The 17,614-nt window shown below is 49.8% G+C and overlaps 1 protein-coding gene and 1 pseudogene across 2 annotated transcripts in view; one reads left to right on the top strand and one right to left on the bottom strand.

Annotated features, from left to right (window-relative positions):
- Window positions 1-3,257: 3,257 nt before the first annotated feature.
- KLHL22 (kelch like family member 22) overlaps window positions 3,258-17,614 on the bottom strand; it is a 52,274-nt gene continuing 37,917 nt past the window's right edge. Inside the window, exons 6-7 of the mRNA XM_031656485.1 lie at window positions 8,157-8,390; window positions 3,258-4,182 (exon numbers count right to left, since the gene is read on the bottom strand). Of these exons, the coding sequence (XP_031512345.1) occupies window positions 3,817-4,182; window positions 8,157-8,390 (600 nt within the window). The 3' untranslated portion in view covers window positions 3,258-3,816. The remainder of the gene's footprint in view (window positions 4,183-8,156; window positions 8,391-17,614) is intronic.
- LOC103888230 lies at window positions 11,782-14,065 on the top strand (annotated as a pseudogene). Its single transcript, XR_652674.4, has one exon. The product of XR_652674.4 is annotated as a kelch-like protein 12 pseudogene (transcript).

The following is a 17,614-nucleotide window of genomic DNA, read 5'->3' on the forward strand; positions in this document are numbered from 1 at the left end:
CTCCACAGCACCCCACTGCGAAGTCCTTGTAGTGCTGAGATGTGCGGTCAGCTCCCCCTGCGCACTCCTGCGCACTCAAAACTCGCAAGGGGCGGACCGAGCAGGATGCTTGAGGCCTGTGGTAGACTGGGTCCGGACCCGAGGCCTGGGGGAAGGGGTCTCCGTAGGGACGGATGGGAGAGATGCAGAGGAGGTAGAATGGCCCGGCTGTGGACTGCGGTAGGAAGAAGTCGACAGAAGGAGACCCCCGGGATGGAAACCCTGCAATCCTAGTTGAGGAGTGAAGGGGGCTCGGGGAGTCTGGGCAGTGGGTTCTGCTGGCTGTCGGATTTCCAGGAGAGGTTGGGGCTGGAGTGGGAACTCCTGCATCAGGCAAGGTGGGTAACAGCACAAAGCAGAGGGAAGGTGTGGGAAGGGAGCAAGACAGAGGGACAAGCCCTAGGGAGCCAGCAGGGAAGCTGGACTTGGACTGGGAAGCAGCAGGGTGCAGGTCCCCGGGGGGGGGGGCAACTGGGGCAGACCCACTCTCAGGTCCAAGGAGTTGGGAGCTTGGGCAGGGAGCACAAATGTCCCGTGTGTAGCCAGGTCCTAGTGAGGATGTCTTTTGGGGACTTGGGAGCTGGCAGAAGGCCTGAGCAGGGAGAGGGCACCTGTGTTCTTTGGGGAGCAGGCCACATGTGGCCCACAGGCTCACTGAGGGAGGGCAGGCAGAGTCTCTCCAGGTGTGGCCAGATAGCCATGAAAGGTGGGGCTGGAGAAGGGGGCTTGGAGGAGGAGCCACTGAAAGGCCTAAGGCCACAGGCATCACCAGGCTGGTACAGGCAGAGAGTGGGATGGGGAAGAGCAGGCTCCTCACTCAGCCATGTTGGTGCACGAGGGAGGTGGGGTGGGCTGAAAGAGAAGTGGAACCAGTGTGGACACAAATGCAACAACTTGGGGACAAATAAACAGGCCAACCACTTCTGGGCAGCTCAGCCTGGGCACAGCCCTGACCTCAGCAGTGCCCTCCCAGTGCTGGGGCCCCTCCCACGGAGGATCCAGATTACTGCTCCCAATAAAGGCCAGCAGAGGTCCCAGTGGCTGCAGGGTCTATCCCAGCCCAGCTCCCGGCTTTAGAGGCACTGACCCCCTGGGCTGGAGGGGACACTCACCTCAGCTGGATGGAGGTCATGAACAGGCATATCAAATTCCATCACCTTTCTCCTTCCCCCAGACCTGTTCCCACCCCCATGTGCCACCTCTGTACAGGAAGGGCACCACCTGGATGGTGCCCCCCCAATCCCTCAGGACCTCCTAAATGTCTCAGATCTCTGCCCACCCCTGTTTGTCACCCAGAGTAGTCTTTTTAATCTCGCATGTGGCTATCCACCAATGCTCTCAGGACAAGCATCGTCCCCAGCCTCACCTCATGACCTGGTGCATACATCCCTTGCAGTGGATGGTAACTTTGGGTGTCATGAGCAGAGCCCTCATTTGTCCCAGCCACCACTGCACCCCTGGGGGAAGACTGAGAAGTATGGGAGGAATGAAGGATCATCCACGTGGCACCAGGATGTAGAAGGAACCCACAGACAATTGACCACCACACAGGCAAACTGCTGGAGCCTGGAGCCCTGGCCTGCTGGCTTTGGCCAGGATGGCTGCCAGAAGGAAGTGGACCTTGAAGGCTGAGGAGGGTTTTGCCTGAAAGCAGGGACCAGGAGCCTAGCCACACTGGAGAGCACAAGTTGGGCTGCCTCAGCTCAGGGGTATGAGATGTAGCCCTTAGAAACCCAGCTGCGCCCCAAGGCCGACATTGGCAGGGCCAGGCTGCATCCAATTCCAAGGCACTCTCCACTCCTCCCCAGGCTGTGCAGGACCTCAGTGAGCCCTTCCTGCTCCTGCAGACCAGAGGCCTCCTGCAAACCTGTGGCTGTGGCTGGTGGCTCAGGTGAGATGGTGCCAGCCAGCATGGTGTCAGAACACACTGGAGAGTGGTGGGGCATGTCTGGTGCTCCTTTCCAGAAACCTCTGAGGTCTGCAGGAGCTACTGCCCTGGCCTGCCAGGTGGTAGCAGAGATACAGGAAGTGCTGGGTCTGAGACCCACAGAGTGGGGTTCCTACTCTGAACCCCACCCTCGGGAGAAGGGAGATGACACTGGAGTGTGTAGCCATCCTGCCCCACCGGGGCTCAACACCGCGTCTGCTACCCTAAGGCGATGTCATGTTTCCTCAGGGGTACTCAGGGCCCAGGACAGTGAGGAAGGTCTTCAGGTCTCACACACACCCACATACCACAGCCCTGGAGGCACAGGCCAACTCCGAGGGATTTGCCTCTACTCTCAAGAATCCTTGGGGTATCCATTTAGGAGAGCCCAGAGTGACTGATGATCCCCCCTCCCCATCCCCTCTCCTCCCATCAAGCAGCACACTGCCCCCTTCTCTTCCGGGACAGGATGCCAGCAAAAACACATGGCTGTCCCCATGCTCTGCCCAGTCAACTGGGAGAGGATGGGGCCTTGGCCAGTTACAGCCCTGTCTGCAGGATGGCTTTGGGCACAAGGCCCATAGTAGGAGTCTGCAGGTGCAGACCCTGTGAGGGCATCTAGATGGAAGAAAGCTTCGTGTGGTGCAGCCCTGTGGTCACGCTGGTGTGGACTCACAGCCCATCCATGCAGGGTGCAGGCTAAGCCTGGTGGTCTCAAGAGGGCAAGAAAAGCACTGGGACAGGTGAAAAGGGGAGGGTCCCAGCTGCTGTGCCAGTGTGGTCCTTGAGACTGGGTGTCTAAGGGTTACCTGGAAAACCTGTAGCACATGCAGATCCCCTCCCCAGCACACTCAGCTTTAGGAGGTTGGGAAGAGCCGGGCACAGGCCAGAGGGGCCACCCTCCATGCCCCTGTGATGCTGCCCCGCTCCCAGGTGCTGAGGCTCTGGCTCCCTGACCCTCTCAGGCTGAGAGACTCCTAACTGGAGCTGAACTGAAATTCTGTGTGCTGCCCTGGTTGGGAGACAAGTTCCACACCAGAAAAGACACTCAAGTGGGCTACACAACCACCTGTCGCCAGACCAGGGCAAGTTCCAGCTTTCCCACTGACTGCCCTGTTAGCTTGTGGAGTTGACTGTGCTTCCCTCTCAGGCAGGGTCTTCCTAGCGCCACTTGGCTTCTGGCCTGGGCTTCCACAGCCTCCCAGACGGCAGCTCTGACCCCAGAAGCCACACTTCCCAGGGATGCAGCTTGGATGCACTGTGGAAAGGAACTGAGGCTGTGGCTACAGAAAAACAGTTAACACCTTCTGTAAGATGCTTTATTTCATTGATCAACAACATGGGGTCTGAAAACCCAGCGGGAGGGGTCTTTTTATCACAGAGCCAGTCCCAGGAGAGCTGATGCATCTCTGCTCCTCTGCCCCTCAGGAGCTCTCATCCTCCAACCCCAGCTACTCCCACAGGCCCACCCCATTCACAGAAAGAGGGCTGCCACGTACCTCAGCCCCCCTGCCCAGGCTGTCAGCTCCCAGGTCCCTTTGGATAAGGACTGATCTAGGCAGGGAGGAAAGAGAAGGCCAACCCCTCCAGGGCTCACTGAGGAAGACCAAAGCCTTTCAGAAGCATTTCCTGCTGTGATGTAATCCACAGGCCGGGATCTGCACGGCCCTGAGATGCCTGCGGCAGGCTGGCCAAGGGGCTGGTGTGAAGAAAGAGGGCAGGGCCCCCAAGCTGTGGCCAACAGGGGCAGGGGGCCCTGCCCTGGAGTAAAGTGCTGTGGCCTAGGCTGCGTGGGTTTCACTGCCCTGCAGCCCCAGCCGCCCTTCCCTCTGACACCAGGCACAGGAAGCCTAGTCCTCACTGGAGTTGTCAAACTCCTCCCAGTCAGACACACTCATCACCTCAGAGGCAAAGTCCGGGTCGGCCTGGCTGCGGTCAGGGGTACCGCGGGGCGGCTCGAGGAGCAGGGAGCGAGGCAAGGTGAGCACACAGGCCGCCAGGCCTGAGATGGAGTTGTCCAGCTGGGGCCCCTCCTCCCAGCAGTCCTTCTCCACATCGTAAATGTGCACATAGCCCGTGCGGCTGCCACGGTTGTGTGAGCGGCCACCTAGCACATAGATCCTGTTGTCCAGCACGGCAATGCCAGGCTCACCGTGCCCAGCAGGGAGTGGGCAGACGGAAGACCACTGTCCAGACGTGCAGCTGTAGCAGGCCACCTGCAAAGCCAAGGCCAGAATAAAGCCCAGCACCTGCTGGGACAAGGCTACCAGCTCCCCTACAAGCCCACTGACCAAGGTGGCCACAGTTACCCACCATTCCAACAGGTCAGACCCCCTGGAAGGATGGCACAGGGCCAGTGTTGAAACATCCTGCCCATGGGCTAGGCTGCTGCTCTCTCACTCAGGGATGGCTGAGTCTGCAGGAGCCTGTCTTTTGGGCCCTCCCCTAGAATGATCCAATTCCCTCTGGCTTTGCTCGAGCCTAGCCCTTCCTTCAGGCCACCTGGCCCTAAGCCAGTCTCTGCCCTCAAGTGTGTGGCTATGCCCCCATCAGCATGTGGTTGTTCCCCATGTCTGAGGGCACTGCTTCTCTCCCCTCCAGGAAACGGAAGCTGCCTGAGAAACAGGGACTCCACTGAAATGTCTTCAACCTCACCTGCAGCACTCAACACAGGCAGCAGGACAGGGGGAGGAGACAGAAAGTGGAAGTAATTCCTTGCGGAGTAATCAACATCAACATTCTCTTGTCTTCAAAATTGTCCAAAACAGTAAACAAAGACATGGAAAAATGTTCAACCTACTAGTAATTCAAGAAATACAAAATCAAAACATCAGAGACAAATTTTCCAACTATTAACTAGCAACCACTGCAGAGAAGAAAAATCACAAAACCCAATGCTGGTGAGGGTGTGGTAAAGCCATACTACTATGTATCTGTCTGACATGCCAGAAAAGGAATTTGGCAATAAGTATTAAGAGCCATGAAAATCTTATCTTCTTAACTGATTAGCCGTTTTTGGTTCTCTAGCTATGGTGGCAGAATAGTGGCCCCCAAAGATGTCTAGTTCCTAATCTCCAGAATATGCTACCTTAAGTGGCCAAAGGGGCTTTGCAGATAGGATCGAGGGTGCGAGAATACAGAAAAAAAAAAAAAAAGAATTAAAGGTGCAGACCCTGAGATGAGGCAGTTTTCCTGGATTTTCCAGGTGACCCATCCAATTGCATGAGCCCTTAAAAGTGGAAGGGGAGAGGCTGGGCACAGTGGCTCACACCTGTAATCCCAGCACTTTGGGAGGCCAAAGCGGGAGGATCACAAGGTCAAGAGATCGAGATCATCCTGGCCAACACGATGAAGCCCCGTCTCTACTAAAAATACAAAAATCAGCTGGGCATGGTGGCACATCCCTGTAACCCCAGCTACTCGGGAGGCTGAGGCAGGAGAATCGCTTGAACCCAGGAGGCGAAGGGTGCAGTAAGCCAAGAGCACCACTGCACTCCAGCCTGGTGACAGAGCGAGACTCCATCTCAAAAAAAAAAAAAAAAAGTGGAAGGGGAGGCTGGGGGTGGTGGCTCACACCTGTAATCCCAGCACTTTGGGAGGCTGAGGTGCATGGATCACCTGAGGTCAGGAGTTTGAGACCAGCCTGGCCAACATGGCAAAACTCCATCTACTAAAAACACAAAGATTAGCTAGGTGTGGTGGCGAACACCTGCAGTCCTCCCAGCTACTCAGGAGGCTACAGCAGGAGAATCGCCTAAACCCAGGAGGCAGAGGTTGCAGTTAGCTGAGATTGCACCACTACCCCCCAGCCTGGGTGACAGACCAAGACTCCATCAAAAGAAAGGAAGGGTAAAGCCAGATGAGAGAGCTGAGAAGTGAGGAGGACTCAACCTGCCATTGCTGGCTTTGAAGATGAAGCACCCCGAAGCCAGGAAAAGTGGGGACCTTTAGAAGCCAAGAAGGCCCTCAGCTGACAGCTAGCAAGGAAATGGGACTGCAACTGCCAGGGACTGAATTCTTCTAAACACCTGGGTGAGCAAGGAGGCAGATCCCCACTAGGGTCTCCACAAAGGAAAGATGCCCTGACCACACCCTGGTTTTAGCCTGGCAAGGCCCTGTCAGAGGACTTGTGAATGCAGAATACATTTATCTTAAGTTGCTAAGTTTGTGGAGATAGGTTACTGCAGCAATAGAAAATGAATGTGCTGTCCGGAGGATCTCACAAGCAGAGGGCCTGTTAAAACCCAGATTGCCAAGCCCCACCCTCAGGGCTTCTGAATCAGTGGGTCTGAGGTGCTTCATCACACAGCGTTCCCAGGTGATGTAGACTCTGTTAGTCTGAGAATCACACTTTGAGAACTGTGGCATGAACCTAAGGAAATAATCCAAAATACTTGAAAAGTCCAACAAAGCAACTGTTACTTGTCATGTTATTTGGAATAGTTAAAACTCAGACACAAGAGGGGATTATGAAGATTGAGTGTTAAACTAGAAAATGCCCAGGACAAAAGTCACTGAGAGAAGCAGAATGGGATATAGGATGCTCTTTTTTGTTTGTTTGTTTGTTTGTTTGAGACAAGGTCTCGCTCTGTCACTCAGGCTGGAGTGCGGTGGCACCATCACTGAGGTTCACTGCAGCCTCAACCTCCTGGGCTCAGGTGATTCTCTCTCAGCCTCCCAAGTAGCTGGGACCACAGGTGCAAGCCACCATGCCCGACTAATTTTTTTTTTGTATTTTTAGTAGAGATGGGGTTTCACCCTGTTGCCCAGGCTGGTATCAATTCCTGGACTCAAGCCATCCACCTGCCTTGGCTTCCCGAAGTGCAGGGATTACAGGCGTGAGCCACTGTGCCCAGCTCAGAACGGGATGCTTTCAGGCAGAAAACATACACGGTCAATACTGAAGATGGTCATATGGAAAAACAGTGCTGCAGGGGCCTGATTATAAATGCTTTTCCTCACCCATCTCTATTTTTTTTTCTTTTTTTGAGACGGAGTCTTGCTCTGTTGCCCAGGCTGGAGTGCAGTCGTGCGATCTCGGCTCACTGCAACCTCCGCCCCCCGGGTTCCAGCGATTCTCCTGCCTCAGCCTTCCCAAGTAACTGGGATTATAGGCGCCCACCAGCGCACCTGGCTAATTTTTGTATTTTTAATAGAGATGGGGTTTCACCATCTTGGCCAAGCTGGTCTTGAACGCCTGACCTAGAGATCCACCCGCCTCGGCCTCCCAAAGTGCTGCAGTTACAGGCGTGAGCCACCATGCCTGGCCACCCATCTCTATTTTTTAAAGTTCCTGCAATGTGGTTATATTAACTTTATAATAAAAGTTTTGTTCTTTTGTTTGTTTTGTTTTGTTTTTAATAGAGACAGGGTCTCATTCTGTCACCGAGGCTGGGGAACAGCAGTGTGATCATAGCTCAATGAAGCCTCCAACTGCTGGGCTGAAACGATCCTCCCACCTCAGCCCCCTGAGTAGCTAGGACTACAGGTATGTGCCGCCAGCCTGACTCTAAAAGTTTTTTTTTTTGAGACAAGGCCTGGCTCTGTCACCCAGGCTGGAGTGCAGTGGCGTGGTCTCAGCTTACCGCAACCTCTGCCTCCTGGGCTCAAACCATCCCCCCACCTCAGCCTCCCAAGTAGCTGAGATTACAGGCATGCACCACCACACCTGGCTAATTTTTGTATTTTTGTAGAGATGGGGTTTCAACATGTTGCCCAGGCTGGTCTCAATCTCCTGAGCTCAAGCGATCCTCTCACCTTGGCTTCCCAAACTGCTTGGATTACAGGCATGTGCCACCAAATCCGGCCTAAAAGTTTTTAAGAATAATAAGCAAAGGTAGATGTGTATGTGTATGATACTGTCATGGTGACATTTGTCCAAACCTACAGAATGTACCAAGAGTGAACACTGTGGACTCTGGTTGATGGTGACGCATCAATGCAGTTTCTACAACTGTGACATATCCACCCCTGTGGAGCGAGAGGTCTGCAGTGGGGAGGCTGTATGTGTATGCAGGGAAAAAGGGGTGTATGGAAACTGTACCTTCCACTTAATTTTGCTGTGAACCTAAAACTGCTTTGAAAAATAGTCTATTTTAAAAAGGCACATGTTTCAATTACATTTTCCATCAACAACAACTGAGAGGGTTGGGAATGATGACGGGTGTGGACAGCCCCCGGCCCCACTCACCTGGTGCACATCCCTCCTGTATCCGGCATCGTTGTTGCTGCCCCCGATCACATACAGCTTGCTGAGGAGGGTCGCCATGCCGTGCCAGGCGCGCCGCACAGGCCCATCAGCCAGTGTGTGCCAAGTGTTGCTGCCTGGGTCGTAGCAGTGTGTCTCTTTCAGGTAATCCTCCCCTCTGCGGCCGCAGGTGATATACATCTTCCCCTCCAGCGTCGCGCCTGCGTGGGCATACACCTGTGTGGAGCCACCAGGAGAAATGGCGTGAGAGGGCAGTGAGGAAGGGTGGCTGGGTACTCTGTCAAGGCCAATCACCACCCCACATCTGCCTGACAACACTGTGAGGCTGCACCACTTCCCACTTACTCCTCACATACAGACAAGAATCCTCCCTCGATTCTCATGGGACATACTGTCTTTGTCACTGACCTCTAACCTCTTCCCAATAGGAGATACATCTATAGACTCAGAGATGAAATGTAACCTTTGTCTTTCCTTTGCCCCTAAAGTTAACATCTGCATGGGGGAACTCCAAGAAAATAAAAGCATTTTTTTCAAGCCAGTCTGGGAGAAGCCACAGAACCCTGGGGACTGCTGACCTGCCCTCAGTGGCCTGCACCCCTCCCCAACTCCCACTGGACGTGCAATCCTCCAGGCCTGCTGACCCTGCTTTCAAAATCTGTTTGTAAATAATATCTGACATCAAACTTATGATGTGGGGAGAAAAATACACATGGCTCTGGATCCTGGTCCTCAATCTTTTGTGGGCTTTTTACCTTCCCTCTGGTGGGCTATCTCTACAGGCCCAGCCTGCCCCCATCACGGGAACCTCTTACCTTGGCCCCAAGGTAAGAGAACCCACCCCTCACACCGAGCAGGCCGATAGAAGGCCCCAAGGCAAGGCCCTGGGTGTTTTGAGGGTAGAGGAGCCCCTCAGGGTGTGAAGCCTCCAGAGCTATGTCACCGGGCAAGTCACTAACACTGAGGCCATGTGGGCGACAAAACAAGAGTCTAGAGAGGTGGACAAAGCAGTGGGGAGGAAGAAAACACACCAAGGGTTTGGTTTAGGTCTTCTCCTATCACCAGTAAGGGTCTGGGGGGTTTTTCTTTTTTTTTTAGACGGAGTCTCGCTCTGTCACCAGGCTGGAGTGCTATGGCGTGATCTCGGCTCACTGCAACCTCCGACTCCCTGGTTCAAATGATTCTCCTGCCTCAGCCTCCCAAGTAGCTGGGATTACAGGCATGCACCACCAAGCCCAGCGAATTTTTGTATTTTTAGTAGAGACGGGGTTTCACCATGTTGGCCAGGATGGTCTCGATTTCCTGACCTTGTGACCTGCCTGCCTCAGCCTCCCAAAGTGCTAGGATTATAGGCATGAGCCACCACACCCAGCTGAGGTTTTTCTTTTGAATTAAACTTTTAATTTTGAGATAAGTGTAGAGTAACGTATACTTGGAAGTAACAATACAGAGGTCCCATGTGCCTTCCTTCCGCAATGGTAAGAGCCTGTGTCACTATATCACAGTGTCACCAGGATGCTGACGCGGACACAGCCACCAGGATCCCAAGGGGCTGCCCTTTAGGGTGACACCCACTCACCTCCCTTACCCTAATCCCTTCCTTAAGCCCTGGAAACCACCAATCTCCTCTCTATTTCTACCATTTTGTAACTTCAAGAGTGTTGTCTGAATTAAATCAGTATACAACCTTCTGACATTGGCTTTCTACCCCAACCCAGGTTCTACCAAGTTATTGCATGTACAGGTTGAGTACATTCAAAATCTGAGACTTTTTGAGTACATACATGGCACTCAAACGAAATGCATTTCAGACTTTTGGATAAGAAATGCTAAAGCAGTAACTATAATGCAAAGATTCCAAAATCTGAAAAAATCTGAAATCCAAAACACTTCTGGTCCCCAGCATTTCAGATAAGGGGTATTCAACATGTACCAATAGTTAGTTCCTTTTCTATTGCTGAGTAGTATTCCATGTGTATCCACCACAGCTTGTTTAACCATTCACTGTTGAAAACATCTGATTTGTTTCCAGTTTCTGGCTATTACCAATAAAGCTACTATTAATCTTCATGTACAGGTAAGTTTTTAAAAATTTTTTATTTTTTGAGACAGGATCTTGGTCTATTGCCCATGCTGGAGTATAGTGGCAAAATCTTGGCTCACTGCAACTTCTGCCTCCTGGGTTCAAGCAATTCTCATGCCTCAGCCTCCCAAGTAGCTGGGATTACAGGCACGCATCACCATGCCTGGCTAACGTATACAGAGTAGTTTTCATTTCTCTAGGATAAACACCCAGGATGGTAACTGCTGGGTCACATGATAGTTGGAAGAACTGCCAGATCTGTTTTCCAGAGTGGCTGTACCATTTCACATTCCTATCAGCAATGCATGAGCATAGTTTCCCTGCACAGTCACCAGTATTTTGTACTGTCACTACTTTTTATTTTAGTCATCCTGAGGTAGTTCTCTCACTGTGGCTTTAATCTGCATCTCCCTAATAGCTAATAATGTTACACATCTCCTTATATGCTTATCTGCCATCTGTATATCCTCTTCAGTGAAATGCTTCTTCAACTCTTTTGCCTTCTTTTTTTTTTTTTGAGACAGAGTCTCGCTCTGTCGCCCAGGCTGGAGTGCAGCGGCATGATCTCGGCTCACTGCAAGCTCTGTCTCCCAGGTTCACGCCATTCTCCTGCCTCAGCCTCCCGAGTGGCTGGGACTACAAGGCGTCTATCACCACACCCAGCTAATGTTTTGTATTTTTAGTAGAGACGGGGTTTCACTGTGTTAGCCAGGATGGTCTCAATCTCCTGACCTCGTGATCCACCCGCCTCGGCCTCTCAAAGCGCTGGGATTACAGGTGTGAGTCACCGTGCCCAGCTTCTTTTGCCCTCTTTCTAATGGGGTTATTTGCAGTATTTTGCCAAGGTTTTGTTTTGTTTTGAGACGAACACTCACTCTGTCGCCCAGGTTGGAGTGCACTGTCTCGGCTCACTGCAACCTCCACCTCCCAGGTTCAAGCGATTCTCCTGCCTCGGCCTCCCAAGTAGCTGGGATTACAGGCGTGTGCCACTGCGCCCGACTAATTTTTGTATATTTAGTAGACACGGGGTTTCACCATGTTGGCCAGGCTGGTCTCGAACTCCTGACCTCGTGATCCGCCCACTTTGGCCTTTCAAAATGTTGGGATCACAGGTGTGAGTCACCGCGTCTGGCCTTTCATTGAGTTTTAAGAGTTGTTTATATATGTATTTATTTAATACTAGTCCTTTGTCAGATAGGTGGTTTGCAAATATTTTTTAATTTTGATGAAGTCCAGCTTATCAATTTTTCTTTTTATGGCTCATACTTTTGAGGTCAAGTCTAACAATTCCTTGCTCTAGCTAGATCCTCAAGATTTTCTTCTGGTCATCACATCACACGGCCGCCGCAGGGACCAGACCCGGACGGCTCCAGAGCCTCTGCACCCAGGGGGTTGGGGGGGTGGGCGACGGTGGCGACACTTCGGCTCCTCCTGAGCTGCCTGCTGGCCCCATGCCCCACTCCATCCTCACAGGCTGGGGATGGGCCCTGGCGCGGCTGTGTGGTTTCAGGAGCAGAGTTGCAGAATCCAAGGACCCATTTTGTTCTTTTTTTGCACTGCTTTATGGGAGGCATTATGGCCCCCAAAGACATAATGACAAATACTCATGCTAAATCCATCCTCAATTCAATGAACTCCCTCAGGAAAAGCAATACCCTATGATGTGACATTGAGAGTAGAGCAGAAAGACTTCCCTGCCCATTGGATTGTGCTGGTTGCCTGTAGTGATTACTTCTGTGCCATGTTCACTAGTGAGCTTTCACAGAAGGGGAAACCTTATGTTGATATCCAAAGTTTGACTGCCTCTACCATGGACATTTTATCGGACTTTGTGCACACAGAAACAGTACATGTGACAGTGGAGAATGCACAAGAACTGCTTCCTGCAACCTGTCTGCTTCAGTTGAAAGGTGTGAAACAAGCCTGTTGTGAGTTCTTAGTCAGTTGGACCCTTCTAATTGCCTGGGTTATTAGGGATTTTGCTAAAACCCCAATTGTGTTGACCTGATGCAAGCAGCCAGAAGCATTTTTCTGAAGTGGTATAGCATGAAGAGTTCATTCTTCCGAGTCAAGGAGGGGTGGAAAAGCTAATCAAGTGCGATGAAATTCAGGTGGATTCTGAAGAGCCAGTCTTTGAGGCTGTCATCAACTGCCTGAAGCATGTCAAGAAACAGCGGGAAAAACCCTTGCCTAACCTGCTACAGTATGTGCGGATGCCCCTGCTAACCCCCAGGTATATCACAGATGTAACAGATGCTGAGCCTTTCTTCCGCTGTAGTTTACAATGCAGGGATCTGGTGGATGAAGCAAAGAAGTTTCATCTGAGGCCTGAACTTCAGTGTCAGATGCAGGGACCCAGGACAAGGGCTCACCTAGGAGTCAATGAAGTGCTTTTGGTGGCTGGGGGCTTCGGAAGCCAGCAGTCTCCCATTGACGTGGTAGAGAAATATGACCCTAAGACTCAGGAGTGGAGATTTTTGCCAAACATCACTCGTAACAGACATTATGTGGCCTCAGTGTCCCTACATGACCGAATCTACATTATTGGTGGCTATGATAGCTGTTCCTGCCTTAGTTCAGTGGAATGTCTAGACTACACAGCAGATGAGGATGGGGTCTGGTATTCTGTGACCCCGATGAATGTCTGACAAGGTCTTGCTGGAGCCACCACCTGGGGAGATATGACCTATGTCTCTGGAGACTTTGATGGAAGCAGGTGTCACACCAGTATGGAGTGGTATGATCCAAACATTGACCAGTGGAGCATGCTGGGAGATATGCAGGCAGCCCAGGAAGGTGCTGGACCCGTAGTGGCCAGCGGAGTGATCCACTGTCTAGGAGGGTATGACGGCTTGAATATCTTAAATTCAGTTGAGAAATATACCCTCATACAGGACATCGGACTAATGTTACATCAATGGCCATCGAGTGTTCTGATGTGGGAGTAGCCCTGCTGAATGACCATATTTATGTGGTGGGGGGATTTGATGGTACAGCCCACCTTTCTTCCAATGAAGCATACAACATTCTCACTGATTCCTGGACAAGTGTCACCAATATGACCACTCCACGATGCAATGTAGGGGCCACAGTGCTTTGGGGGAGACTCTATGCAACTTCAGGATATGATGGTAATTCCCTGCTAAGTAGCATTGAATGTTATGACCCTATCATCGACAGCTGGGAAGTCGTGACATCCATGGGAACCCAGCGCTGTGATGCTGGTGTGTGTTCTCCACAAGAAGTGACCATTGTTGGAGCACCATCCAGAGCTAGTGACCAGTCCAGCGGACAGTTAGTGGGAGAATCAAGAATCCTTTCCAGAATGTCTGTTTCTCACTGTGTGCACAGGGTGATTACAGGCACCAGTGCAGTGATGATTGTACTTATTTGACACATACTCCCCCTCGTCCTGGTTGTTGTTCCTGAGAAGGGTGGGTAACATACTCCAGGGAAAAGAATGTACATTGAATGGATGTAAGAGACCACATGACCTCTCCCACTGCTTTGGGGAGCACTTTCCTGTCATTTCTAACTTACCACGTGCTTGGTGTACTATATGTATGTTGTGCCTCATACGTTGCAAAGAACTAAGGTGAGTATTGCCTACTAGATGTGGGTAATATCCAGCCTAGATGATTGGAAGGATACCAATTTAGGTAAACTTGGTAAAATTCAAGTCTTTTTTTTTTTTTCCAAGAACAAATACATTTTCTAATCTCCAGGTAGCTAGGGGCAACACAGTTCCATTCTAGAGAGAAACAAAAGGGAAAACCCCACAAAACTTTGGGGCCAAGGGAGAGAGACTCATCTGACACTTCTTTTGGAGGTCAGGATTTATATATCACAATTGAAGTTAGAATAAGTGAAGTAAACTGAACTGGATGGAATGTCAGTGAACTTAGAACAGCACTGAAGCATTACATAGCTTGGAAGATGGAGAAGGGCATATTATTTGAAAGATCTTTTTATTTCCCCAAGGTCTTTCGCACCTTGGGGAAATAAAAGAGTGAACAAATATTGGGATGAGAGAAGATGACATCAATGTGGGAGTTCGGTATAACTGGGGATAAACTAGAAGTACCTGTGATTTTACAGTTGTCTTATTACCTGCCAGGGCTCATCTGGCCATGGCAATGTTTGCCTTGAATGGGGGTGAAAGACTTTCTTTTTTGAATCAAATACTACACGATTACACTTCCACACTATTTATTTGGGGATGGGCTGGGAGTGACAGTAGCCTACTATTTCAGCTACCTGATTACTGCCCCATTCTTTCAGAAGCACACTTCTGCCAAGGAGTGGTTTGTACTGCTGTGTTTGGTACATTTAGTCTTTTTTCTGCTATAAGTTTTCCTTACCTGTCCTTTAGTGTATATTTTATTCATCACAGGACAGAATAACCAAGGACAACCAAAATCCTTTTGTTAGTTTCAGTACCTCAACTATCAACATTTCTGGGCTATCATTCAATATTCCTCTGTGTCATGGAGTGAAATTCTTGTTTTATAGGTATTGGGAGTGTGGGAATGTGATAACCTAAACAACCTTTGCTCTGAAATTCCATTTTTCCCTCTTTCTCTGAATTGTATTAACCCACAGAGTTAATTTCCTTTGTATTTTTTAAAGAAAATATTAAAAATCAACAGTCTCAAAAAAAAAAAAAAGATTTTCTTTTTTTTCCTAGAAGTTTGATGGTTTTACATTTAACTCCATAAGCCATTTTGAATTAATTTTGGTGTATGGTATGGGACTTGGGTTGATGTCCATTTTTTTGCCGATGGATATCTAATTGCTCCAACACTATTTGCTGAAAGATATCTTTCCTCCACTCTATTGCTTCTGCACCTTTGTCCAAAATCATGTGTAACACAACTGGGCATGTTTACCCGGGTCTGTGGGTTTTCCATTCTGTTTCACTGGTCTATGTGTCTAACACTCTATCCACACCACAGCTTTGATTACTGTAGCTATGTAGTAATCTTGAAATTGGGCAGATTCCTCCCATTTTATTGTTCTTTTTCAAAATTATTTGAGCTATTCTAGTTCCTTTGCCTTTATATATAAATTTCAGAATAATCTCATTTACATCTACTATCACAAGTAAAATCAAATCAAAATTTAAAAATTACTTATTTTAAAATTTATTTTATTATTATTTTTTGAGACAGAGTCTCACTCTGTCACCCAGGCTGGAGTGCAGTGGCACAAACTTGGCTCATTGCAACCTCTGCCTCCTGGCTTCAAGCGATTCTTGTGCCTCAGCCTCCCGAGTAGCTGGGATTACAGGTGTGTGGCACCACACCCAGCTAATATTTGTATTTTTAGTAGAGACGGGGTTTCACCATGTTGGTGAGGCTGGTCTTGAACTCCTGACCTCAAGTGATACACCATCCTCGGCCTTCCAAAGTGCCAGGATTACAGACATGAGCCACTGCACCCAGCAATAAAAAAAAATTTTAGGCTGGGTGTAATGGCTCACTTCTCTAATCCCTGCACTTCGGCCGAGGCAGGCAGATCACTTGAGACCAGGGGTTCAAGAACAGTCTGGGCTATAAATATGGTGAAACCCTCATGATACTAAAAATATAAATACTAGCTGGGCATGGTGGTGCTCACCTGTAATCCCAGCTACTCAGGAGGCTGAGGCAGGAGAATCACTTGAACCAGTGAGGCAGAGGTTGCAGTGAGCCAGGGTCATGCCACTTCACTCCAGCCTGGGTGACAGAGTGAGACTCTGTCTCAAAAAATAAACAAATAAAAATATTTTAAAAAGCTTATTGTGCCTGTAAAAGATTTCATGAACCAAGAAACCCCAAACTGGAAGTGGTATGAAGCCCCAATTCACAGCAGTTACAGCACAGTTTATAAAGCATGAATGAGGAAGTATATTGTTCCCTACTGTGCATAAGCTTTCTTTGTAATGCTATCACACTGAGGGAGGACAGCTTAACTTTCAGTTACATGGCTAGAGGCAGTTGGCCTAGGGGCATATCCAAACCTCAGCTTCCATTTTCATTTTCCCTTAATAGTACAAAAAACATTCCTGAAGTTTTGATAGAAATACTAGTATTCCTGTATTAATACTATACCAATATAAGGAATACTATATTAATATATGTATTATTAATTGGGTTGGGAAAGAACTGACATTCTTACTATTGGACTCTTCCAATCCATGGACTTGGTATGTCTCTCCATCTATTCACATCTTCTTTTATTTCTTTCATCGGTTTTTTGTAATATTCAGTGTACCAATCCTGTGAGGTTTTTTGTTTGTTTTCAGACAGAGTCTTGCTCTGTTGCCCAGGCTGGAATGCAGTGGTGTGATCTCGGCTCACTGCAACCTTTGCCTCCCGGGTTCACGCCATTCTCCTGCTTCAACCTCCAGAGTAGCTGGGACTACAGGCACCCGCCACCATGCCCAGCTAATTTTTATATTTTTAATAGAGATGGGGTTTCACCATGTTGGCCAGGGTGGTCTTTAACTCCTGACCTCAGGTGATCTGCCCGCCTGGGCCTCCCAAAGTGCTGAGATTACAGGCGTGAGCCACCGTGCCCTGCCAACATGACCTATCCTTTTTCATTCCCCAACATCTGATCCATCAGCAAGCCTGATCAGTTTACCTCCACACTATACTCTGAACCCTCCCATCTCCCTCCAGCTCCACAGCTGTGTGTCAGCACAGGTTACTGCTGCCTTCAACCCAGACCACGCGATGACCCAGGGCCAGCCTCACTTGCTCTGCTCTTGATCCTTGGGCTTTCTTTTCCTACAAGCATGCCCCATGTTTCTTCCTCTGCTCAGGAAAAGCTGTGAGCCCGTCTCCTGCCCTGGAAGGTCCTTCTGTTAGACTAGGCAGATGATTAGATATGAGCAGGGAAGTGGATTCCAGGTCGGCCTCAGCCCCTAGCATGCCCGGAAGGGACTATGACCTCTGAGACATGTTAACCACACCTGGGGTTTCAAAAGCCCCAACCCCTCTTTCAGTTGAGCTTATCCAGCTCAAATAGGAACTAACCCCACAAGGGACTTTCCACCCCAAGGAGCCTGTGTTGTATATTTTGCCCCAGTTTTGCTTGCTTCGAAAGTAACTTTTGCTCATTGTAACGGTAAAAAACACACCTCCTCGGTGAAGATTTAAGATGCTAATGAGACATGCGATAAATGCACTAGCATGTAGAGCCACAGTGCATGCGCTGCTAGACCACCCAAACAAAACATGCTTATGAGTAACACCTCTTCCCGCCCATTTATGCATAATCATTAAACCTCCCGTAAGGGAGGTTTCCCAGTGCCAGTTGGGGCGATCTTATTCTGGAGCAGCGTGCTCTGCCTCAGCCTTCAGAATGTACT

This window comes from Papio anubis, chromosome 16, assembly GCF_008728515.1.
Source record: "Papio anubis isolate 15944 chromosome 16, Panubis1.0, whole genome shotgun sequence".
In the NCBI taxonomy this organism is placed as follows: domain Eukaryota; kingdom Metazoa; phylum Chordata; class Mammalia; order Primates; family Cercopithecidae; genus Papio; species Papio anubis.